Source organism: Athene cunicularia, assembly GCF_003259725.1.
Source record: "Athene cunicularia isolate RWA chromosome 1 unlocalized genomic scaffold, athCun1 chr1_part1, whole genome shotgun sequence".
Lineage (NCBI taxonomy): Eukaryota > Metazoa > Chordata > Aves > Strigiformes > Strigidae > Athene > Athene cunicularia.
In genome coordinates, this window is record NW_020799091.1 from 54,568,930 (window position 1) to 54,596,532 (window position 27,603).

Genomic DNA, 27,603 nt, shown 5'->3' on the forward strand with positions numbered 1-27,603 from the left:
GTCTCATGCTGACAGAGCAACAGATTATAATGTGCTTTACAATGAGTATATTTAGAAATTTCATTAATAATTATGAAATAAAAGCACTTCTGAAGTATAAGTACTTAAAATTTCTTAGGCAGACCATCTAAACCATACAACTTATAAATATAGAAAATAAAAGAAAATTCATCTGATTTTGCCTAGAAGTTATATTCTGTTTTGCCTATCATTATCAACCATAATAATAATAACATGGAACTTGTTCTTGAGACACCACAGAGTGGGTGGTGTATACTACAGCCATTATCCCATTCACAAGACAAAATATCTGCATACCGTAGTGCCAATCCACATCATCATCCTTTTCTGAACTGCATACACTGAAACGTAGCTAGTTATTTTGTTGTGTTAGGGTTTTTTTTTTCAATGTTTATAACATTTTATAACATTTGGCAAGAGCGGTACATTCAACAATGCCAAATGTACAATGCTAGGGAGCACCTCTGAACTTGGGTATTCTTTGTGCCGAAACTGTCTCTGACACTGTAGAGTTACTTCCTGACAGGAATTAAAAGCCAACTATCCCCATGACATACATAAATAAATCCCTACTAACTGCCTATTTAAACAAATTTTTTTTTTTTTTTTTTTTTTTTTTTTTTTAAGAACATAAGGGTCTGGATTACAGTTTTAAATTGTAAGCTTTATGCTGTTGTGCATTCTGGAAGATACACAGTTTCTCAAAACTGTGAATTACCACACATGCTTAGAATTACTTTTTAAAAGGGAAAATGACTGTTGGGGTTAAGCTTCCACAGAAAAGCACAAGAAAGGCATACCCACAAAATGCATGCATATACATGCAGCATATGTAAGAGACCCCTGTGTAACTGAATCAGAATGGCAATGCAAGTAGCAGGTCAATGTACAACACCAAAGCAACAGATAATTCATCTTTCTGTAGACTGCATCTGAAGAGAGTAAGATCAACCACCAGGAAGCCAAAATTATCAACCAGCAGTAAGACTTTTGAATTTCAAAAGACCACACTGTTAAACTTAAAGATTTTAAGTAAAAGAAGCAAAAAGCCACACAAATAAAATCATAATTGCCCACAAATACAACAGTTAACATAATCAATGAGGTACATTAAATGTTAAGGGCTTTTTTACTATTAAACTTACCTATAGGATTTCTGTCAAAAAACAAGACAGGAGCTTTCAAAATGGATTGAAACATTTTGTTGTGCAAAGTCTGACCAGAATTAACAAGAACTTGAAACACCAGAAGACTTCTTATTATGCCAAACAGTATTGTAGCCACTGTTAAACCTGAAATTAAAAAAAAAAAAACAACACAAACATGGACGGAGCATGCATACACATATGGATCTTTCAAAAGGAAAAGAACTTAAAAATAAAACAACTAAAACCAAATTTTGTTGACTTCTGTATATAGCAGGGATCCAAACATAAGCCTAGGGTCTCAGACTGAGTATAGAACAGGTTATCTTCTATTTGTCACTAGCTTCAGCTACTATCGTATCATCACTTTAAGCAATTTCTCTTTTTTGGTTTTAAAGAATTGGTACTTTATAGAAATGTAGGAAATGTCTGTTAACCCATGAAATAAATCTGTATTAAAACCTCCTGCATAACAGCTTTGCAAAGAAATTCATTTCACAGTGCCGTGTATAATTGTGGCTTGCAGAGGTCACTGTGAAGATTCAACATTTGCCAGCAGGTATTAACCAAGTAATATATACACGGCTATTTAGAGACAACCTCGTGTTATTCTCAGTCAGCCCAAACCACTCATGCCATTCTTCCCCCTGTAAACCACATCAAATCATTTAAATTATGTGTATTTCTTTAACACAGTATAAGATGCATTCCTTATGCCATGTGAAATAGAACCCTTCTAGGGAGTTGGTCTGCAGACTGTTTGTCTTTCTTCTGGGCACATCTCCAGTTACAAGACAGGGGTGCTACAGGGCAAAAGGTGGAAACAAAGAATGAGATTGGTGCTTCTCTGTTTGCTGTGTGTAATCTTCAATGTGGCTGCCCAAATTCCTAGTCAATGAAGGTGAACAGTGAAGGTGCTTCCAGGCTCCAGGTAATCTGCTGTGGAAACTAAGCATAGCCACCACAAGCCCAGATGCTCAGGCTTTGAGGACACCCTTAAGTTAGACCCTATCAACATAAAACAGTGAGGTTTTAAGTTAATACGACGTGGTTAAGTCAATCAGTTATTCCATCCTGCTTAGTGCTGTACCCTCCCAGGATGCAAGAAAAGGTACCGCTACTTCATTTGTCTGCTCGCAATTTATTACCCATGTTCCATGTGGTGCTGTTTTTAAGAAAAAAGCGTGTGGCTGAGATGAGAGCTTGTTTGACTTAACCCTGACTGCTGTATTCCAGGCCAGGTAAAAGAAAACAACTTTTCCAAGAGTAACTGCACATACCTAGACAGAAAAGTGGGTCATGCAAAAAGGGAACAGAAGAGGTACTACGCAGAAGGCTGTGGCAGAGCCCATGCCTAACAGCAGTCTGCAGGAGTGGTGGAAAGAGAGTGAGCACACCCAGGGGTCCCCACATTTCTGTACAACTTCACTCAGGCTTGGAAGCTACTGGAAGCTGCTGGTATGACCCTCACCAAACAAATCACCTGAAAAGACCCTAATGGCCAGGGAGAAGTAGGAGGAATGAGACTTTCCAGTCCTTCATCTGGAGTCTCTCACACTGAAGGTTTTAGCTTTCCCCATTTACAAGCTTACCACCTCAGTATGAGAGGCAAGGACTCTTTGCACACTCACTTTACAGAAAAGGTGTGGAATTGGTGCCTCAGTTCTAGCCAGTGGGGTTTCCCATTAACAGAAATTTTACTCTTCTAAATCTGTCATGTCTCAAACAATAAGCACTAGGAAGGAGCTACCATGGCAATTTTTTTTTCTTTTTCCATTGAGAATCAAAATTAAAATGTTAAATTATTTTATACAGCTTCAGAGGTTGTAGAAAAAGTTGTTAGATTATCATGCACTTCATATGAAATGTGCCATCTTTTTATAACTTTTCCAACTGCACTTACAATTTTGTAAGTCAGTGCTGTCTGTTCAACTATTGCAAATATCTCACTAAGCTATCTGAACATTTCAATATAAAGGTAACTTTTGCTGTTCTGCTATCTAGAAAAAGAAATTTCCTTAAAGGATAAAATTTTCTGTAACATGATTTAGGTTATATGGTCAGAGAAAACCAAGTTTGCCACATTTAATCATACTGTGCAATCCACTGGAACGGTTCATGAAATAAGACATTACACAGAGAAAATAAGAGCCAAGTATATCTGGCTCCTAAATTGTTGCTTCCCAGGATAAGCACAATGTTTTCGGTCAAGCACTAAGATCACGTGGATTCCCCCCAAAAATCCAAAACAAAAAAATCTTCCACCTATCCTCACTCATGAGAGATGTTTCTGAATACATTCAAAGCATATTCTTCTGGTATTCCACCTGTTCTCAGACCTATCGTTTACATCTCTGTCAAGACATTACCATGTCACACAAAACCGTACACTACAAGAACTGCTAATAGCACGAGTCTGAGAGCGTATTTCCACACACGATTTTTCCATGCCAATTTTTACTACCTTTCAGAGCAATATTTTAAGATGTTTGGATGCCTGAATACAAGGATAAATGCACCTTTCTGGATAGAACCATATGGTTGAATAGAAGCATATGGCTACCTACTGAAATATATTGAAATGTTTTTAACATCCTGCTTTGCATACCCATCTAGGATGCTTTATAAAAGCTGGTTCTTTTGCTATGGAACTTCAGAAGGAATGTAGCCATGCCAAGTTTTAGAACAGCACAGAATGAAGATCCATTTCTAATCCCTCTTGCCCATCCATATAATGACTGAAGGATTTAGCTCAATGACCTATTAGTATAGACAATAACCACAACCTTACAGTGACTGGCTTTTTGAATACTTAATTCCTAGTTTACTTTACAAAATCCAGTCAAAGCAAATTAAGAGTCTGCATTCAACCTGTTTCTTCTGTTAGATTTTTAGATGTTATTTATTCCAATTAATTTAGTCAGGAAGCAAGACTCGGGCTCCTAATCTGTTAAAACATTATTCAGTTACTGCTGGAAATCACATTTCCCCACATTGCCATTGCTTTGCACCTTTCAAAACTGTTTATTATGATAGGTCAGATAATGAACAGTTCTTCAGACATATACACATGCATGTGTAATTACCTGCGTAAATTCCCAAATAAAAATTAAGGTCTAGGTGTTCAGTCTCATTTGCTCCATTATTTCCATTTGTTGTGACATTCAACTTTTCTTGATGATTTGCCCTGTGGAAATGCATACAGAAGATAACTATCATCAAATCACATTCAGCAAATATTCATTTGCACTATGTTCAATCGTTTCTGGACTCAACTCTGTTGAAATCTTTAGTTCAAAAGATCACGTGCACTGATGTTATCACAAATCACACCATGAGTAGAAGCAATCACAGGCTACACTTCAGCATAAAGTTAATTTTTTTTCCCCCACACAAAATGAGCAGAGATCAGAAAAAGATCAAGCATATTCTCCTCCTCTATTCCTCTCCTATGAGACCCCACCTTGAGTACTATGCTCAATTCTGGAGCCCCCAACATAAGAAGGGCATAAACCTGCTTGAGTGGGTCCAGAGGAGGCCACAAAGATGATAAGGGGGCTGGAGCACCTTCCTCATGAGGACAGGCCAAGAGTTGGGGTTGTCCAGCCTGGAGAAGAGAAGGCTCCAGGGAGACCTTATAGCAGCCTTCCAGTACTTAAAGGGGGCTACAGGAAAGATGGGGAGGGATTCTTTATCAGGGAGTGTAGTGGATAGGACAAGGGATAACAATTTTAAACTGAAAGAGGGTAGATTAGATATAAGGAAGAAATTCTTTAATGTGAAGGTGGTGAGACACAGGAACAGGTTGCCCATAGAAGCTGTGGCTGCCCCCTCCCTGGCAGTGTTCACGGCCAGGTTGGACGGGGCTTGGAGCAACCTGGGCTAGTGGATGGTGTCCTGCCCATGGCAGGGGGGTTGGAACTAAATGATCTTCAGGGTCACTTTCAACCCAAACCATTCTATGATATGATTCTATGATATTCTGAAGTTTTCTAGAACAGGTTTACCACCACCACCACCACCACCTATACAATACTGACTTCTATTAGGCAAACAACACTTGACTGAAAAGGCAGAAATGACTGACCAGTTATCTTCAACTTACCAGTAAGAAAGCCACCAGTCCTGGAGCACATACGCCACCTTAAGCAAAAGAGGCAAATATAAGAATCATCTTACAAAATGAAAAAAAACATTGTAAAGTTAAATTTCCTTGCTATTCTTTCATGTTCTCTGGGAAAACATCACATATTCAGGAAAGTATGCCATCCAGTCTTTCAAGACCAGCAGCAATTTGCAAAGCACATTAGAAGATGCATAAGAACCATCTACAAAGAAAGAAGTTACCTTAAATTACCTTACATGATAGTAAACTAAAGGAAAGCAATACACTCAAGCAAACAAAATATAGTAGCTCTTCCTAATGTATGTTAATTGCACATTAAAGAATTCATTTTTTCAGTTCCTAAATTTGCTACTAGAGATATTCCAAAATGCTTTTTGATTAACAAACTTTCTGATGTTACCAGTCCAGAAATTTGTGTTTACAGGAGATAATTACCAGAAACAGGGTTGAAGGAGGATGAGAGAAGATAGGAAGAGAAAAACTCCTACTGCCACCTTCCTTCTGTGACTACAAACTTGTAACAGGGTTATTTATCTCAAAATACACCTCTGTTCACGTGAATTTGAAGTTCTGGGCGGTCTACTGCAGAGATTTGATCTTGCTCAGCTATCTTCCCAATAGACTCAATTCAAGGACAAAGAAAAAGGAAGTAACATGTCTAAATATATAGACTATTTTTTACAGCCAAGACCAATCATTTCCATGAAATGAATTTAAGCTTTCTCTGCAGGAAACACAGAAAAAGGCAATAAGCTATCTTCATGCAGCTTCCTCAGCCTACCATTTCTTTCAGTAAGTTTCAAAATAATTTTCCATGTTTAAAAATTCTTTTACATACCTGCTACAATCTGCATTACACACAATATTTGCCTATCCTCTTCCTCACTTTCTTATTCTACTAAACAGTGAGCCTCCCTTCTAGCCCTTCATATTACCTGCGCTTATCAGCAGATGAGCTTTTCTTTTAACACTTCCGTCAGACTCTGTCTTCCCATAACCAGTAAATCTCTTTACCCTCCCCTCAACTGAAGACATATTGACTGTTCAGGTTTGTTAAACACTACTTTATACATTTTATGATTTTGTTCTCTGTCTCCAAAAATTAGACTGGCTTATAACTTCTGTGGCATGCTGCCAGAAAAATAATTACAATAAAGTATTAAAACTGTTGAAATAAGTATCAGTGCAAGACCTCTCAATGCTGTACCAAAATTCCATGCTGATAGAAAAACTCTGATTGCAAATATGACAATTATTAAGAAACACCATGCTCCCAAACATTTCAGATGAAACATCACAGTAACAAGTATACACTATGTTAACAAGAAAAAGAAAGAAAAAAGGCAAACCCAAAATACATTCAGTATTATTTGTGGCTCCGAACAACTTACCTGTGCCAAAATATTGAATACTAAAAGTATAAAAATCACAAAGTAGTTTGCTCCTGCAGTGAAGTATTTTCTGTAAACCTTAAAGTTTATTTTTCCCTCAGAGCGACTCTCCTCTGGCATTGCAGCCAGTGCATTTTCAGCCTGAAAAAAAAAAGAACACAGAATAAAGAACATCAACCTTGCAGTTACAGATTGAGACTAAGCCACTTGAAAGTCAAGGTTCAGAATTGGCAAACAATTAAATAAGGAGATAAAGTGATTACACATATAAAAACTTTAATTATTGAAACTATAGCTTTGACAAAAAAAAAAATTAGTCTCACTGCAGTAATACTGAAAAACCTATTCTGCAAAATGACACCGTGGGGATTTTATTTTGCACTGCATCACAGAATGTAACATGACTTCATTTACAGCCAGAAATGTTTACTCTGACTGATAAACCAGGTTTTTTTCTTATATACTACCTTCAGTCATAACAGCTCTGGAAACTAAGGCCTTGACTTGGAAAAGATTCTTTTTTCAGAATGCAAGCGTGTGTAACCTTTCCTTTCAGAAAAGCGTTTAAAGCAAATACTATTCTGCAAGTATGAACCAAAACCAATCAACATATGCCCAGAGTAACAAATTCCCCATAAAGTTCTAATCGTCCCCTTCTAAGTACCAACAAAGCATCTGTTAGTAGGAAAAACAAGTAAAATGACAAATGAGAAGTCAAGTTAAGCAAACAATGGATGGGGGAAACTGAAAGACAGAAAAGGAAAGAAATGAGACAGATATAAAGAAGGTAAAAGAACTATTCAAATAAACAAACTGCCATAATTTATTTTTTTTTTAGCAGTATATGTGATAGGAAAACTAGTGCCAGGTCAGTGGGCACATAACAGTTGATTCTGTTGTCAGCAGACATGGCTGTACAAGAGGAGGGGAATCAACAGACATGACTCAGATGTGAAAGGAGAAATTCCACTTACCCATAAAAGAAGAGAAGCCTATCTTGGTTTTTTGTTTCTTCAGTCCCATCCCCCATCCCTCCACCCCTGTCCCCATCAAACAGCTTTAATGCTGCCAAAACGTTTGGCACACTTTTGTGGATTTAATAGTGCAGTTGCCGCTGGGACATTAATAGTATCAGATAAGTTTACTGCTTTGGGGCATAAAACCATTCCTCTAAAAAGGTATGAAAAAGTCTGTAGTATTCTTTTTTATTTTTTTAATCTCACTGCTTTTCATTATAGAAAAGAAAAAGAAATAATATATACCCATATCATAACAGTGACAATCATCAGGGACTCGCAGGGATTACTTGTTCCATTTGTTCCATGTGTTCCATGGATGCAGTGCTAGCACAAGCCTAGCAGTGCCACAGGGCTCCTGTGTTGTTCTGTGTGAATGCAAGGACACCAGCAGAAGGCCACCTCTGGTAGAGAAACCTTACGGCTACTTTTGCACTGTACAGATCAAGAGATAACAAGGCACCTGGAAGTCAAGCTGGCACCATACCATGTGTTCCGTTTTCACCAATAGAAGGGTTGGGGAGAGCAACACAGTGGTGTCCTAAGGTTATGCCCTCAGGGCCAGGTCAAGTGGGTATGTTAACACCAGTCATGCAAATGTAGACCTTGTCTAAAGCCACTACTTCTGCATGCATTTTCCAGAGCTCAGGATTCAGGGAAAGTATTCATCTGAGCTCAGCACTACACAAACAGACAGAACCCACCCAATACAGTGGTGCTGGCCCTTTAAAGCACCACTATCAGAGGACGAGATGAAGGAAGCACAGTGCGATATCTCTGGACAGCTACAGCGATCCTTTCTGCATCCAGCAGAGCTGATGCTGAACCTGAACAAACTCACTCTGCTGGGTTTGAACAGAACAGCACAGAGCTGTGGGATGCCTGCCCTCTGCAGCACAGGTTGCAGGACTGCCAGCCAAGCACAGCGCTGGGCAGATCCACTGTATGCGAGCTCTCACCTGCTAAGGCAACCCATCCAACACTGAAATTCAATGCAGCAGTGAAAGCTCTTGTTGAAGATTAAGTTAAAAACCAGCCAGACAAGAATCGAGACACATGTATCCTTTGAGCACTCACAGGTGGTTGTTCCACTGCTCCATCTTTCTGTGAGTGGACAGAAGAATCCTGGGACCAGACTGAGGACTCGGAGAAGGTTCGGCTGCGGGCAGACTTCAGGTTGGGGGTTCCTGGAACCGACAGCTGCTCTACCTCCTCATCTTTTTTCAAAAGGGAAGCAAAGTCGATGCCAGATCTCAGGAACTCTGCATAGGTAGCTTTCCCCACCATTTTACCCTACAATTAATATAAGCTTTGATTATCTTCATTATACACTTTTTGTAAAGGACAATTTTTCCTATCTACCCTTGCTGCCTCTGAGGTTCTGCAGTTGCTGAGCGCTCATCTCACTGCAGTAACTGAGCTGAAGGCTCTAACTATCAGCTCCTCGTTTAGAAGAGCAGAAACAGGCTCTTCACCCTCTAACCAGTCTCTTCCCGGCAGCTAACAAGGCCAAGGAGCATACAAATGGGATGATAAAAGTCCTAGTTACAAAGATTTACCTCCTTGAAGAAGCTGTGGGAGACTGCCATGCAGCTTTAGGACAAGCTATTGAACTACATGCATAAACATCAGTCTTTTTACACCATGCTAGGGGTAAATACTAGCTTAATTTTCTGGTCCTCACAGATCTGCAAGGAGCAAGCTAAACCATTTCTCCACTTCTTACAGCTCTATCACAAACTAATTTCTAGAAAGCTACTGTAACTTTTAAAGAGATCTGAATGGAAGGAAAAAGACAGCTAATGTCCTTTTTGCAACTTTGTGATGCATGAAAAGTAATTTGAAGTACTTCACTAGCCAACCTTTAAAAAAATCCCCCAAACCAGCTGAAGATCTTGCATCTCCCCTCTACCCATGAATATCTGGTACAATACAGTTTGGAAGGAATCAGTTTTGCTGAAGGCCTGCTCATTCTCAAAGCTATCTGTGACCATTTCTCAGCCTTAATTTAAAAAATGGACTGGTTGCAAAATCAATGAAGTTCTTAATTCACACAAAAGTGTAAGAAACAAGAATAAAAGCCAAGCATTAACATAGTATCAAACTAAGTAATTCTCTCACAATATATTTTATATATATGTAAGAAAAACACAGTATGTAATATTACATATATGCATAACAAAATTCAGAAACAGATTTTTCAGGTAAGGTATTCTAAGAAAAATCAACTTAATTAATAATTATTAATCTTTTAAAAAACCATACATGGTCATTAGTAGACAAAAAAATATATTTACAAACTAAAAATAAGAGTATTTAACTGTTTGTTTTCCATTCCTAGATCAAAAAGGATAATTAGAAATACGTGAGATATAAACACTAAAATCACTTACATCTTTCAAAATTAAAATCTGATTTGCAGCACGGAGATATTGCAATTGGTGAGTGACCAAAACAGAGATCTTCTGATGTAAGGCCTGACAAATACATCTGCAAAGAGATGGAAAAATTAATTAAAAAATAAAGGATCCTAAAGCATTTTGACTATTTCTGAAAAACATCTTCTATTCAACTATACAATGTTTAAAATAAAAAAATATGTTCATGCTTATTACATTTATAAAAATTACACTTAAACATTTTCCTTATTTAACTTTTTAAGTTTTCAAGGTACGGAAGAGAAATTTCATATTTCTGGTCTGGGGTGAAAGAGACGGAAATATCATAAGGACACTTCATCAAAATTGCCTTAAGCATCCTCCTAACAAATGTACATGTCATAAGCTGAATTGCAAAGAAGGTATTTAACAAAAATTAAACTAACAGAAAGAGAAAGCAGAGCAACATACTGTGGACAATTATGGAAAAATACAGTAAATAAAAGTAATTTCTCTGAGATGAGCTTTCACAGCAGCTATAACAGTGAGCCAGTGAGAGTTCTGGAGAAGTAAACAGTACTACTGATTTGACCTACATCCAGGTATGCACTGAGGTAGAGGAGCAAGATCCTTCAACCACCTCTCCCATGGAAGCAGGGTTTACCTTCCTCTCCAAGTACCTTGCCTGCTTACCCTAGAGGCTTCCCCAGAAGTTTGTGATTTGAAGAGAGAAATGAAGGAGGAACTGGGCACACCAGAACCAGTTGGCAAGTGCAGTTCAATCCCATACAATTTTAGCAGAAAAAGTATCTGGTATCTTTTTAGTAGAGCCTTGAAAGGTTGCCAGAGCCAAAAAAAACCAAACCAAAAAAACAAAAAACCCCAACCAAAAATATAGCAGTGGAGCAATGGTTTACAAGCAAAGAGGCCTGCAAACATGCTCTTCATGTACAACAGGGACAGCTGAGACACAATTGTAATCCAACACCCAACACTACTAACACTCTTAATTGCCTTCATCCCCACAGTACAACAGCAAGGAGACAAACCCTTCGAGAGGAGGTCCCTTTCTCAAGTATTCATTATCTTAAGAAAACAAGGAAAACTGATACTGTCTAGAACTGAAGTGTTCAGTGAAGGTGTATACATTTGCATTTTCCATTTGTATCAGGAGTGCCTTTTTTAAGATCTCCTAGTTGTCTCAACTCAATCTGCTGTTGCTTGTACTGTTGAGTAGTACTGGGGCCCATGAAGTGGACTTCTAGACAAAACAAAGTGGGAACACACATTTCAGTAGCACCCCTCATCTGTATTCAGCTGATGAGGAATGAAGCCTGAAGGGCCAGGCTGCAGACAGCTCAAAGCATAACCTTCTGAACTGCACTGGGACCTTGGCATCGCACGTTTTTCTTCACAGATCTGCCCCTGTTGGCTGATTTTCACTAACATGCTAATTCCCATTTGCTAACATGACAAAGAAGGGTAGCACTCACCACAAAACAAACACCACCCCACGCCCCCTCCCAAATTCTCTCTCTCCAGTCTCCAAAAGACACAAGCAAAACCACAGCAATCCAGTAGTACAAATTCAAAGCAGAAATGCAAATAAGCAGTAAGAGGAGTAAGGCAGAAAAAAAACCATTATCTTAATAGCAATATCATCATAATGCTTACTGTGTTTCATGCATTCATGTTGTATATTCAATTATCTCCCTACACAGCTTTTAACATCTATTTTACCACTCCTACAAAGACTGTAGAAAGTAGAGTACTATAAAATGGTTAATAGCAGTACTAGTCAGCATAATTACATGCAGAAAGTATATTATAGTGTTCCAAATAAACTGTGCAGAAAGTTAAAAGCAACATTCTGCCTGACAAGTTACATGCTTGCTATGCAGCATTCAAAAAGTACCTATAAACCCATGATGTCATTCTTAGGTAGCCAAGGTAACAATTAATCAAGGTATTTGCAGCTGCATAACTATTTGAGCAGCTGCAACTATCTATACACCAAGCTCTTCGTGGGAGTATTATTCTGGTGTGGTTACCATCCACCCTCTGAGCAGTCACTGAAACAAGCCACATGACAACTAAAGCACCAGCTGAAGACATGCAACAAAACATAATCTTCAACAAAACCTGTGCAGAGAACTAGACAAAGATCAGAGAGGCTACAGGTTATTTACTTGCCTAGCAGGACAAATTATTATGGCCAAAACATAATATATCAAGTATTCACCATGGAATTCCCTTACATAGTCCCACATCCTATATACCACTTTGATCACTAGATTTTCTGTGTGCCAGATGTATGTCTAATAGCTTACTGGGACAAACTAGCCACTAAAAAATCCAATGGCTAAAAACCTTTAAATTTTGATCCTGAGTCATGGTGAGACCACTGCACTTCAAGTTTGCATTTGGAGGCAAAAAAAAAAAAAAAGAGGGGGGAAAAAAAAAAAAAGTGGGTTATCACAGCATCAGACCAAGCCAATTAGAACCAGAGCTGTCAGCACAGCATCCTGCGTGATCTTGATCTTGGGACAGAATGACCTCTGTGGAAATATATATTTCCACTGATGTATCAGGTCATTCAATTGAGAATTTTTAAAAAAAACAACAATTCTCGATTTCATGTCTATCTGGGTAGAAAGAAGCTAGCTGAATAGTTTGTTGATAACAGGTGAGTAGAAAAATTGTTGTCACAATTCACTGGCACAAGCACACGGAGGAAAAAATCTCAACAAAGAGCATATACTTAGATCTATTACTGAGTTAAACAACTCACTGCTCAGACAGCTCACTAGAAAATTTTGCCATTTAAAATACTGTATCATCATCAAGCACAGAAGTTACAAAACTAGTCAAATACTAAGTATATACCTAATGTCTGTTTCAAAATACCAAACTACTTGAGGTTTAGGTTCAAAACCTTTTTTTTTTTTTTTTTTTTTTTTTTTAAATATTCTCTCTCCCATTTGACAACATCCATTCTGCAGTTTACAGTAAGCGTTATGTTTGTATGGTGCCTTGGCTGCCACAGAAGACTGAAGCCAGAGTTCAAAGAGAGGCTCAGCAAAACTGAATATGATAAAAGGGCTGGCACAAAACTCAGAGAGCTCACTGAATTTAGTGAAAACTTGGTATTGACTTAGAACTGAAAAAGAAAAAAACAAACCCCCCCAAAATAGTCTGTGTTTATGTTTTTAACTGGTTCACTAAGGCTTAGTTGCATCATGCATCTATTTTTAGAACTACTGCTCTGTGGAGCTGAAGAAAAGCAACCATCAGTTCTAGTGAAACACCCAATTATAGGTGAACCACCACATGCAAGTGTCTCCCTTTCTCACTGACGATACAGAGATTTCAGAGAAAGCCTGCCTCAACAGTGGCCATACCCGGTCCAAGGGCTGAGATGTCTGCAGGAGTACGCCTCGAACTACCACCACCTTTTTATACATTGTTAAAAACCACAAGAAATTCACCTTTCTTGTACTTCTCTTGGTCTTGAGAGGCCTACTGTTAGTTAGACTGTGAGCACATGTAATGCATGACAACAGGACAAATTACTGCACAAATTGCAGTTGCCAGTGCACATTCATTAAATACACAAGCGTGCACACACACAAACACGTGTGCACTCAGACAGATGAGATTCAAACAGAGAAGACCCAAAGGTTCTTCAGCTTCTTCAGTACAAGGAAGAGGGGGATGAAGGACTATGAAAGTTGCATCCTCTTCCCCAAGTATCTAAACTTAAAAGCATTCCTGACAGATGTTGAATGGGTTGTTTAAACTTGGCAACAGAAACTTCAGCACCCTTGAAAACGTATTCCAGGGCAAGCTACTTTCACCATTACAAAATTTTTCTCTGAAGTCCAAGCTTACATCTTTTGGTGGAATTTCAATCCACTAATTTCCAAAGGTCAATAGACCAGATTATTTCTGTGTACACAGTCCCTTCACACATTAAGTCCTTCTTCTCCAGACAAGGAAAAAAACCCCAAAACTCCCCCAAACAGACTACTTTTTTCTTCTAAGTGACAACAGTTTTGTCTTTTTTTTTTTTCTTTTTTTTTTCTTCCCCACCCTTGACACCTGAATGTTCTTGATGACTACACTGGAGTCTGAAGCTGGTCTACATTTTTTGGAAATGCACAAAATTGAAACATTTTTCCAGTTGAAACCTTACAGGTACAAAACATAGTAGGAGGGTTACTTTACCTGTACTGCCAGATGCAGTACTGGTCATAAATCCCAGGGCACTCTTTGCTTAACAAGAGCATGGCGTTGCTGACATACTGGATTTGTGATCTAACTCAATCTGTACCTCCTTTTCCATAAAACTGCCAAACTACTGATCCCTGCTCATTGTGTGTTCATGAAGTCAAAACTTTGCACTTATCCCTGATGCACACATCTATTAATTCACATCCTTAAGCAAGACTTTCCAAATCCCTGTCTGTCTCCAAACTGCCTTAAGTATTGCCTGTTTTCTATCACCTGAAAATGTAGCATCAATGACCTTCATTCATCATCAGGAATATACCAGACTCAGGAGAGATCTCTTCAGAAATTACACTTTTCCAATTCAACAAAAATAACCAACCAATCAACCAATGCTTTAACAAACCTCAGTAACGGTATACTATCATCCATTTTAAAAACTCACTGCACTTTGACAGCAAGCTTCTATAAAATTAAAAAAAATAAATTAGCTTGAGCTTTGATGCTGCAGAACATGCAGCAGAAGACACTCAGAAGGGAGCCTACAACAAAACAGTGCTCCTCTGTGCACAAGCAGTGTCTTGACACTTTCATGCATATGAATCTTCATTTCTTCTTTCTTCCCTATCAGGTTTTATTTTCTTTGAGACAAGTTGTTCTTTAATCTTTTTTAAGTTTTTATCTCCAAGAACCAGCTTTCTTTCACCTCTGCAAAGTGTCTCCTCTTTAATGATTCCACTTTCTTCCTTACCATTCTTTTTGTCTCTCCTTTTTGAAAGTTTGCATGCAAGTTTAACCTTATTCTAGTTAATACTTACATTTGTTTCAATGGAAATAACCATTAAAATTAAATTAAAGCACATGCCTAAGTGCTCACAGGCATAACGCCTTCGTTATATTAATTTACTTACTACATTTGCTTTCCTCTCCTTTCCCTTTAAATTTAAGTGGTTTAGAGAAGACAACTCCCCAAAAAAAAAAAAAAAAAAAAAAAAAAAAGGTGTGGTATGTTTGCCAGAGACAAAAAGAACACAGACACTGCTACGCTGTTTCTATTTCTGTACTTATCTTGCTAACCATTTCTCTCCATCTCATGACAAGTTCCAGTCTCCACTGGACTAATGCATAAGGACAACTGCTCCACAAAATCCACTACCCTGTCCCAGGCACCAGTCAGCAGTGGATGACTGAAAAAAAGTATATAAGCAAATATATAGTGATGCTTCCTTTGATACACATTTCCAGCTTCCAGAGTCCATTTATCAGGGACTTTCTGAGCCAGAAATCTTACTGTTTAAGTAGCTCTTCATGAACTTCTCCTACATGAATTTGCATACCTCCCTCCAAAGCCCATTTCTGGTTTAGTATTCATAATACTGTTTTGCAACTGCACGCAACTGCACTCTAAAGCACGCAACTGCACTCTAAAGCACGCAACTGCACTCTAAAGCACGCAACTGCACTGGGGTTCTGCAAGTGGTTTTTTTTTTCTTTTATATTGCGTGATTTAAAACAAAAAACAACAAAACCAACCCCACATGCATTTCTGCAAAGCAAAACCAGTAAAATGTTACAGTTTTTGAAAACACAACGTACAGCAACCACACTTACGCTTTTCACTTTCTGGAAAAAAAAAAAAAAAAAAAACACACACAGAAAAACCCAAACCCCAAAATCTCAAGCAACATTACTATCATGTGTTCATACCTCTTAAATATATTCCCTACAATAAACACAACGAAGTTCAACAAATTTCAATTGTATCATCTAAATGTAAAGGTATAACTAATACGTTTTTAAGATCAACACCTGTAATACAAAAAAGATGTACAGGGCATTCAAGTTTGCCCAGTACTTCTCATTAGGGCTATAATGACTGCAGTGGTATCAGAGACATCATGAGTATGGTCCAGGTATGAAACACAAAGTGGGAAATCTTAGAGCTATCCTTGATTTAGAGAGATCCCACCGGCAAGGGAGCAAAATGAAATCCTTTAATTTACACACCAACTCCCTTGTACACTTGTTACCACTGGATAAAGCATGTAATATGTATATGCCTTTAAACACAGCATTGGAAAGTACATGCCAAGGTTATCTTTGCTTGGTTCCTCTGACTCACTGATTGTGTCCGTAATCCCTCTACAGAAACAAGACATACTAGCTTTTATCTGCTAGTTTTACAAGACTGATGAGCTCCACTTGTTTTTAATTACCTACACCACCATAACAGCACTTTTTCCTCAAAGTTCCAACATTACAGGAGACCTACAAACTTTGAGACATAGGAGATGGAAGCATTCATGGACTCCTAAGGGTTTAAAAAAATCGAATTACTTTAAACAGACAAAGTAAATATTCAGATCTGTATATCTAATTAAAAAAAACCCACAACCTCTTTTCCTCATTTTCCCCACTTCATTTTGCTTCTCCCTTCAAACACTTCTGGGGCTTAGGTAAGAACACACTGAGAAATTCAGGACCTCTTAATCCATACCCTTTGCATGATGGAATTTCCTGCTCTCCTTCGCCATCAGTTCAATTCTTCCTCACCTTTTTCTGTAATGACAAAGGACACCTTTGCTACAAACCCATGCCTGCTCCCTTCCCTCTCTTGCAGAGGAATGCTCAGTCACCTCAGATGGCAATGGAGAGAGAGCTTCCTTCAGCTTTCAGGACACCTGGTCAACTTGCCAGGTGACTCTCTGATCAGCCTCAACACATGGTTGCCACATGATCCCTTGCCCAGTTACATGTCCCTTGATTCCTGTGGGAGGTCATTGCCTAGTACAAAGGTGCTCCATCTGAATAAATGCTGAAGTTGATTATTGTGCTGTGATAAATGCAGTGGGTTCTTCTGCAGCTTTTATCTAGCTCCAGAGGCAAAACTGAGAGAGAAGACAAATGACCATACATTCAAAACAGCTTCCTGTTAAAACAAAAAAAGATTTGCAGAACTCTGTTTGATAGTAGGAATGATACACTAGCATACCACTCCCAGGGATCATCACAACTTTAGGTCTGATTTTAAAAGATTCCCAAACCGTCATGCAACTCTGTCTACTCTCACAAGCACAGATGAGGAACAGAAAGAAATCAGGCTGATCATCAACAGCTTCTGTAACTGGAAAAGATACAAGGGAAGAACAATACCTACAGAAGAGCATCTGTCTCAACAGACTGACAGAATATAAATCTCACTCTTAAAAACACCATTTTTGAGTCAGTATCACTGACATGACACAATTTAATTTCTATCCAATGAAAGATCTCAAACCATATAATCTACAGAAATATGTTTACAAATATGTACAGGGAGAGAAGGAAATTTCTTGGGATCTAACGACAACTGTATGATTTTCTCAGAACAACACAGGCTATTCCAAATTTCATCACACAAGGAAACATGCCACTGTATCTGTATGGCTGTCCCTCATTTCAAAACAACACATTCCTTAAAAGGTAATGAAAAGATTTTTTTTTTTAAATCTATATATAATATATGCATATTTTCATATACATACACACATATACAAAACCAGAGAATTATACTGCTGCTCCCAATTGAGAAAAGGCTGAAGCATGCTTTCCGTTAACTATTAAGAGAGTTCAAAGGAAGAAGCAGCTACAAATAACACAAAAATAAGCAATCTCCAGTTTATACCTTACTAGGCCCCAAGGAATCTGACCAGGAGAGAGGAATTCACTGGAAATCTGGCTTTATCTGCTCCATCATTTACAGAACAACTTGTCTGTATTATAGAGGAATTTTTAAGAGACACAATCCCTTATTAATAATACCATGGACTGTTTTCCCACTGGAGCTGTGCTACTTGTATTCTTTCTCATTTAAAAAGTATTTATGTATTTTAAACTGTTTACTGCAGGAGCTGAACAGAACAGGGAGAAGCAGCAAATGTAATGAACCAGCCATCCACAGACAGTAGCCTTGGGGAATCACTCGGAACATACCTATCTTTGATGTAAACACAAAGACTAGACACTTCTAAAAAAATTAAACATTAATATAAAATTACAAAAAAAAAAAAGCGCGAGTGAACCAAACAATACCCACTTCAGATTTTCATTAAATAATTCCCTGTTTCTTCCATCTCATCCATTGTTTTATGCCTCGCGGTTTGGACTCCTGGGGGCAGCTTGTATGAAGTGGTTCTCAGACATTCCTCAGCACCATGTTCTAAGAAATCATTCTTGCCCGAGTGCTCTCTCTTCTCCACATTTCTAGCACTATTCAGGAAGCATTAAAGATACATGCCCTGCCTTGTTTTTCAAAGTGAGCTACTGAACATAACACTCTCCCCACTATTCCCAGCACCTTCTATAGCTGTCATGAAGGCCTCAGAAAACAACTTCTGTTTGTAAAAAAGCCCTCCCTTAGGATCTTGAACCAGGAGGCATTGCTCAGTGTTCCTTGCTACTACTATTCCACCCAGTCCACTTTTTCCACAAAATGCCTTGATCCTACTTTTTTCCTTTTTGCTCAAACTGATCTGGAGTTGGTCAGAAAAAGTAAACAAAAGTAAAGCAAGAACTCCAACTAGTTTTCCGAGTTTCAAATTCTCTGAGATAATCTCCTTATTCCTCCTCATCTCCATACATTTATCAGCAAAACATACACTGTGCTTGCAGAGCAATGGTTTCTAGCTCCTTTACAGTTCTGTGCATACAGAAATCCAGACTTCTAGTTTTGCAGTAGGATATAGATGCTCCCAATGTCACAGCTCACATAAAACCTAGAATAAATTGAAGAGTCAACTCTCCTTTACAAGGCACTACTGTACTCCCCTGTTTTCCTCTTTGTGAAGAGGCCTTAAGACTTAAGGGAGAGACAGGCTAACAGCTCAGGCAGGCGCACTTTCAGAACTCAGATGCTGGGCCTGTAGAGAGCAGTCGTAAAGAAACAGAAAAGCAGCAGCTAAAGCCTAGATAGCCGCAACAAGAATTTCTTAGAGTATGTGAACTACAGAAGTAACAAACTATCAGTTGTGGCAAGTGAAAATGATTCTGCACAAAATAATGAACATGAAGTCTACACATCATAAAACTCTTACTCCATACTGGCTAACAGAAATAAACAGTAGCCATTTGAAGAAATCAAGAAAATAAAACAAAATGTTGATGGGGTTTCAGAAGGATCTCCAGATTTGAAACTGCAAGCATCAATAGGATGTACAATTTTCAAATTTAGATACTAAAAGCTTCCCAATCTGGGGAAAAAGAACATGCATGCAATGCTAGTCAATGCAAATTCTACGACCATTTCTGCAAGACAAGTTTTTACGATTGTCTAGTGATGGAGAGGAGGAAACAACAGTAAAACCAAATCAATTCATGTATTTGAAGCATGGAATTCAAAGGATGTAAGTACACTCAAGAAAATACTCTCAATTAATGTTTCAACCAAAGTCGACTGCATTTGTTCTAATAAATTATAGATTATACCCTTTGATACCAAGAGCCACAAGCTATGAAGAAGCAAGGACAAAACACAAGCTAGGAATAACTGGATTATTCTCATACACGCTACATGCCGTATATTAGGCAGTTTGAAAGCAGACAGAGACAGAGAAGAGGAAATTTACTGAGATGGGAACCTGATTTTCAATGAACACCGTCCTATTTCTTCAGGAATGGAGGAAGGTCCAGTATCTCTCTCTTTCATGGTAAACTTATATATTCTTTTTTCCTCTACTTCTGCTCTCCACAGAAACAGGGCCACAGTTCCCTGTTTCACCTACCTGAGAGAAATTTCAACCATTCCAGAACCAAAATGAAAAATCACTCAAGAATCTAAGAGAGTTCTGTCCTTTTCTTTAGCCACTTAATTCAAGTGTTTATTACTACATAAATAAAGCTGCAGCAAACTAAGAAGTGATTGAAAATACCATCCTACGTTATTCTTCACGCAGTATTAGTATTCAGAAACCCCCATGCTCATGTATGAAATCTGACATTTTCCTCAAGAAAATGCCATATATTCCCTAAGAATAATTCTAATTATAGTATCTTCAAAATAGACTTTTATGGGTCTTTTTAAAATAAAGTAGAAAATGAAAGACACACACAGGAAAAAAACTATACCTCTTCCAAATACATAAAATAGAGGAAAAATAAATGTTGAAAGTGAATGCATTACGTTTTGTGAAGAGATACACTTCCCCAAAAAATGCTTTCTCAAGTTTTTCTATAAGGAGTTAGAAGATAACAATTATATTTTAAATGAAAATAAAGCAGTAACATACTTTTCAAACAAATGTCTTCCAACTTCAGCATCTACTGCACTTAGTGGATCATCCAAAAGATAGATGTCTGCATCCTGATACACAGCTCTAAAAGGGTTAAATAAAAGTCAGTATCATAAAGTTTTACATCTGTTTACTTCAGCCACTAATGTCTGACAATTTGTAAATTTTAGAAACAGCAAAAAACACTAGCCTGGCCAGGTTTACACGGGCCTTCTGTCCTCCGCTCAGTGTAGCTCCACGATCTCCTATTACTGTTAGGTCACCATTTTCTAATAATTCCAAGTCCTGTGAACGTTAAAGAACAGACAGCAAGATATTTTTTTTTTTAAATCATTTTAACTTCAAAGACTGACAAAGCTGCTTCAACATTTTCTTATTTGAAATATATTAATTTATCTCACATTGAAATACAAGGATTCATACTAAATGAAATATCTACAGGTACTTTATGACTTTGTACCTTCAGCAAAAGATAATCAAGAAAGGAGGAAAAATAGGCGAGATCTTAAAGTTCACTATTTCTACAGCTTTGCCAAAGGGAAGTGGACTACTATTCTTAGTGCTTACAAGGAATATTTGCTGTCAATTCATAAAATCAAACTAAAACTTATGAAGTATAACAGTAAATTAATTATTATTTACTAGACAAAATGAGCTGTCGCAATAAAAAAAGCCTGAACTATTATCAGTAAATTATCTTTAATTTGCAAATGTCCCTAAAAATTGCATTACTTTTATTCTTACTGCAATATATCCAAGAAAAATAACCACAACATTCATCAGACAAATTTGGTTTATTTACAGGGTTTGGGACTACAAGTAAGAGAACAAAATTGCATTATTATGTCATAATATTGTAATTCTTATTCAGGAAGAATACTATTCTCAACAGAAGTTTTATATTAAGCTATATAACATATTCTGAAAGTTTATTCACAGCTTTTATAAGATACATAAATTTGAAAGAAAACTATGAAAGCAAATCTACCATCAAGTATGAAGTGGGTTTTTTTTAAATGCAGTTTGCTGTCTTTTAAAGTCACTAAAACCTTAAGTTTAGACAACAGCATATGACTAAATATCAGCACGAGATATTAAAACTCTATCTACCATGTGTAAAAAACCTTGCAAAAAATTTTCATCGCAGTAACCATCTGCTTTTCACCTGTGTCGCTGCTGACAGGAATATCATAACATGCTGCATAAAACCTTTTTAGCTGCCAAGCAAAATGTCTGTTTCTTGACAAATCTGGCTTAATCCTCTTCCGTATCTCATGTCACAAACTCCTTTGCGCATAGACCTTTCAGAAATATTTTTTTATAAAACTACTTGGGCTCAGCAAGTTCTCCCACATATAGCACTAAGGTTCTTTTGATAGCCGTTAGCAACGCACAATACATGACACAAATGACATTTTTTTTTAAAGCGTATAAAATATTTACAAAATGGAAGTCACAAAATAGCGCTAGCTTGATCATTTATTTGCCACCTTTTAGTGCATTTACACACAGATCTACCACAATGCCACTGAAAAAGGCTAAATGTGATTATGAAATTAAATAATTGGGAATAGCTTTTTCCAAATTTGTCTGTGCTTCATATAAACTACAGCTCCCTCTAGTGAAATATTTAGGAATTACAAGAATGTGCTTACACACAAATGTCAAAAATAATCGCACATATTATTAAGCAATAGGATTTCGCATGCTACTAATAATAATCAATTCTAAATATTATAGATTGCAACATGTACCCCAAGTCTGAAAGAACATTAAATAAAAATAAAGATCATGAAAATAAAACACACAAAGAGAAAAACATACCTTTTTAAGAGCACAGACTTTTAAAACTTTTTCATATTTTTCTTTCTCATATTCCTTGTCAAACAGTATATTACTTCTTACTGTACCAGAAAACACCCAAGGCTGCTGGGAAACATAGGCAATTCTTCCAGTAACGTTTATCAAACCTTTGTCTTTAGGAAGCTCACCAAGCACAGCACTTAAGAGTGAAGACTGGAAAAGATTAAAGAAATAAAATAAAAATTGAAAAGTTTAATTGCATTAAAGACATCACAGAGACCGAGCAGTGTTTACTGGCATGATGGCCTACTTCACCCTGTCATTCAAACTAATGCTAGCAGCAGAAGAGCACTAGTACTCTTCACATGCAGTCTAGAAGCAACGTACAAAGTGTTGTTTAACTCTGAACCACCTCCTCCCCACCTCCAGAAGGACATCTGCCTTTCCTGAATGCCAGTATCTTGATGTGAAACATGTTATTATACACAGAAAGTTTCAAGTCACATTCAACAGACTCATAAAAACCCCACAGAATTGAGCAAACATTGACTTACTTTTCCAGCTCCTACAGGACCAACCACAGCCAATAATTCCCCTCGTCTGACGGTAAATGATACTTGTTGAAGTGCTGGGCTTTCTAAACTCTGTGGATTTGAGAAAAAGTCAGGCTTCCTCAGTAATGAAATACACACCATCAGAACAACTCTTTAGAAACAGAAAACAACGCACAGAAACCACTATAAACTAGCAACCCATATGCCCACCATATTTTCAGGCATACAGTTTGACACTTCAGTAATTCACAAACACTTTTGAAAGGCCCTGATCCTTCACCACAAACAAGTAACACAGATAAAACAGTGTTCAAAGAGTAAGGAACCCAAGGGCAGCATCAGCAGTGCTTCCTCAAAGCCCACACATCCTCACTGCAGCTCAGCACGAGGCTGGGGAAGCAGCCTAGGGAACATGAGCTCTCTGCCGGCCATCACACTGGCACTCATGGTGCCAGCACAGCACGCCCAATGACTCCAAGTAGCTGGACAAATGCTGGAAAAGGGGGGCAGATGAAGCTCTCTCGGAGCCCCAGGAAAGCCAGGTCTGTGTTTGTTCTAGTCAACCCTCTAGCCAAAGTGAAAAGAGAGAAACACCATCTGATTTTATACAACTTCATCTTGTATATCGTGGATTCTCAGAAACTTTTCACATACAACATAATGGGCTATTTGTGTGATAATACAATACCATAGGACTGTTTGTTTAATATTTCTTTTTAGTACGCTACTGATAAGAACTTGTTTCCCAACATACTTTTCACCTCTCCTATCAAGGCTGCAAAAACACCCATTTCTTGTGAAACAAAAGGATGCTCATGTCTTTAATAGCTATGCTAAACCACAATTCCTAAGGGCCTGGTGCAGCTCCCTCTCATTAAAGCAAAACACCCTTGTAACAGGATCTTCCCTTACATGCATCTTAGATCGCACTAAGTATGACTGACACTAAAATGCAAAGAGGAAAGTATATGCACTTAAGAAAAAAAAAGTATTTCTATTAAAGGACCAAACAAAAACCCAGCCTCAAGAAGGAAGAGCAAGGTGAAGAATACCTAGTGTGCCTCCTGACAGCTTGCAGACTATTTAAAATCTGCAGCCACAGTTTGAAGCTCAAGAGACTGAAGAGGTCGCCACATAACCAAGTTCTGGGACTGCAAAAAGGGGAAGCTTGCAATTCGTTTCAAATTATTAGGGAGAAACACAAGTATAGCATCCATCCACACCAATGACAGCTGGGAGAGCTGGGCTAGCATGCACATGTCCAGTCACACCAGGAGAAATACTTGGTTAAGCAGCACTGTACCTAGAGCTCAGAGCTGCACGTCCCCCATCACAGCTCCCACTGAATATTGCAAAAGCACCACAGGGTTCACACAGTATCAGAGTCACACTGTGAGAACCCAAACTTGTTTATATTGTGCAACTCTACAAAACTACTTTTGTTGCTATTATTAATTTCCACAAGGTGGCATCAATGCGGCTTTTTTTTTCTCCACCCTCTACTTTCAATCAGCGTTTTAGCATGAATTTAATTTCTCAGCCCAGCGTACACAGTTCAAGTGTTCAGCTAGTGCTAAGGTCAGCAGAACTCTACCAACTTATGGTATGGCAGCCAAGGTTGGATTTTTCTTTAATGCAAAGTTTGTATCTTTTATTAAATCAATTAATCTACATAGAAAAAGTAAGTAAGCTTTCAGACACACAGGCCCTTCTTTAGACATTGAGGCTGTGCTTCTGTATTCACAAATGTGCAAAGATATTTCCTCCCACACTCAGGTATTTAAAAAAGTATATCATAAGAGCCTAAAAACATTATAGAAAATTTTTTAAAAGTTTTTAAACTATTTCCCAAGTATTGTATATTAAAGCAGTATTGTAAGAATATATACAAAGTAGTAATGCAAACAAACAGCATGGCCACAAACACCTAAGGGACATGGCATTTTAGCAAAACAGCATTCATTAAAGACAATTTGTCCTGAACTCATCACACTTATTTTTAGGCACTAAACTGAGCCACTTAAATCAGAGCACAGACTAATATTACAGTTAAGTTCATCTGACAGCTCATTATCACAAATGTCCCAGCTCTCCTGTGCCCTGTCAACTATCCGTGTTTCATTTCCCTTCTTCTGCCACTTGCTCTTGCTTAACCTTGCAATCAGAATGGTCATGGGACTCAGCTATGAGAAAACAAATCACATTAGCAGTGATTCATTTTCTATTGTTTTATCCCTCTGAACAGGTTCATCACAGGGTCATACATACAAGCATTAACACCACAAGGAAGGGAACAGAGACACAGAGTGCGAGGACAGGAGGACATAAGAAGAATGATTCCTCCAGGGACAGCAACTCCTTAGGTATGCTTGAGCAGACCTTACACATCCTACAGTTAAAAGAAGCAATTCATCCCATCTGAGGGATGCAGAGATCATATATTGCATGGAAGTACTATACTACTTATGCTCCTCATTTAAGTGACTAAGATTACAAGGGACAAATTTGGCCTCTGTTCAAATGCTTGAATTTCAAATCTGAAGTTGTTCAGTTGAGCAGACAGACTGTTCTGTAAACTCAAGGCACATCATTAAAAACCCTCAGTGAAACCCTACTTCCATGTGGGTTATCGGACTAGCATGCGGTACTCAAGATAATACTTGCCTTAGCAAAACAAGAGTGTGACCATAAATTAATTAGTTTTTATCTTTATAATTGATAAACTGTAATACAATACACTATGTTATTTTCCCAAAAGTCTAGCTAGTAATCTCTTTTTTACTTTCAGTGATTTTGGATTTGTGGGTTGTTGGGTTTTTTTAGTATCTCTTTTGGCTCATGATCTTTAGAAATAAAAAAAATTATCATCCAGCTGTACAGCGTCTGTATAGAGATCCAAACAGTCTTGAGAAACCTTGAGAGGGTAGCAAGCTAAGTTAGTTACTTGACAAAGGATAGCATATTATTATCCTTTGTAACACCTCTCTCTCAGAACTCATCACCTTTTCAGTGAGCAACTCTATAGAATTGTTTTGCATCATTTTAAGTGTATATAACAGAAATGTTCTGAGCAGCTCTTAGTAGTCCTGGGAGAACTATTCTTCTCCCATGCACACTGCAATTAAGTATCAAAATGAAAGTTACATTAAGAGTTTGGTGGGTAGTTTCTTGGTTTGGGTTTTTTAAAATCAAAAGGAAACCAGTAATTCCAGTCATGCTGTCCTGCTTTATGCAATATAAACAACTAATGAAAAACACAAAAGCCATTTTATGGGCATATTATGCAACCATTTCCTATAAATTGTTAACACTGATACCAATGTTGGTTTGGGAAGAAAACAAAGATTAAGAAATACATTCCATTTTGCATTTATAATGCATTCACATCAAGTTTTTCCTATCAATTAATTTTTAAAAATTTGTTCATTGTCTCAAAGATTTATGTCACAGAGACAATTCTGAGAAAGTAAATACAGCAATTTTCTTTTGTAGCTGAGTAATAGTAGTAGGTAGATCTTCACATATGTTTTCACAATTTAACTTCCTTAGGACACAGCACATGTAAGGGAAGAGGGTATATAAAGGGAAATATGTGACATGTTTTAGTTGCATTATATTTATATGCAAAATTCATTTTTAGAGCTTCCAGCATTTCTTGTGGAGACTGAAGATTCCCTTGTGCAAGGATACCGGCAGCTCGTAATAGCCCAAACAATATATCACAAATTGCTGCTTACCATAGTAATTGCAGTTTTAAAACCGAAACAACAATCAATCTTTGTCTTGCTTACAGAAAAGGATACATAATAGATTTATCACCCATGTATTGTCCCATTTTCTAGTCGTTTTCATGGGTTTGGTGCATTTTAAGCAGAGAACAATTCATAGCTGAACAGTCTCAATTAAAATACACAGAGTAATACATACATGCAGACTAGTCTCTAAAGCTTTCAAATCTGTTATGATAAGTGTAATATTGTACTGTTTATAGACTAATGGACTGATCAGCATTCAGTTCAAAATAAACCCAACCCACATGCTAAGGCCACTTTACTGTGCTGTCTGTCCTTAATTCCGATTTAAGTATCTCAGCTACAATACAGTGCTGTTTAACAAGAGATATTTTCACACAGAAACGCACATATTTTCATTTAGTGTAATATTCAGGAATAGCTACTTTTAAGATACAGTTGATAAGTGTTTTCAGTACTATTCTACAGAGTTAGCTTAACATACTAAAAGGATTCTAATACACAAAAGATGGAATATAAAACATCACCACACTATACATAGCCATACTGCTTTCTAGACTTAAAAATGCCTACAGCACCAATATACATTACATTTAGTAGAAGCAAATTTACCTTATCCCAATAGCAAGTCAAATCTTGAACATGAAGAATGACATTCTCACTGTTACCATGCAGTTGTGGCTTGAAGTGTGAGACCTCATCAAGTATCAGAAAGTTCTGCAATAAAAGAAAAGCACAGGATATTGCCTAATGTGAGACTGAGAATGGGAAAGGAACCCAAGCACTTGTTTTTGGAAGCAGCATATAGAACAATAATTATGGGGGGAAGGAGGATAAACAACCACAAACTGATTAAGGAATTACATTTCCAAAGAAATGCTCAACTCCAACAGTGTACCTCTAAGAAGCTAACTCCCCCGC

General features: G+C 37.6%; 1 protein-coding gene across 1 annotated transcript in view; it reads right to left on the reverse strand.

The window, feature by feature from the left end:
- ABCC4 (ATP binding cassette subfamily C member 4) overlaps nucleotides 1-27,603 on the reverse strand; it is a 143,709-nt gene that overhangs the window by 94,285 nt on the left and 21,821 nt on the right. The window contains exons 9-19 of the mRNA XM_026854788.1: nucleotides 27,295-27,399; nucleotides 22,931-23,020; nucleotides 22,398-22,589; nucleotides 20,764-20,858; nucleotides 20,571-20,657; nucleotides 10,093-10,189; nucleotides 8,777-8,992; nucleotides 6,684-6,824; nucleotides 5,272-5,309; nucleotides 4,253-4,353; nucleotides 1,167-1,313 (exon numbers count right to left, since the gene is read on the reverse strand). Of these exons, the coding sequence (XP_026710589.1) occupies nucleotides 1,167-1,313; nucleotides 4,253-4,353; nucleotides 5,272-5,309; nucleotides 6,684-6,824; nucleotides 8,777-8,992; nucleotides 10,093-10,189; nucleotides 20,571-20,657; nucleotides 20,764-20,858; nucleotides 22,398-22,589; nucleotides 22,931-23,020; nucleotides 27,295-27,399 (1,309 nt within the window). The remainder of the gene's footprint in view (nucleotides 1-1,166; nucleotides 1,314-4,252; nucleotides 4,354-5,271; nucleotides 5,310-6,683; nucleotides 6,825-8,776; nucleotides 8,993-10,092; nucleotides 10,190-20,570; nucleotides 20,658-20,763; nucleotides 20,859-22,397; nucleotides 22,590-22,930; nucleotides 23,021-27,294; nucleotides 27,400-27,603) is intronic.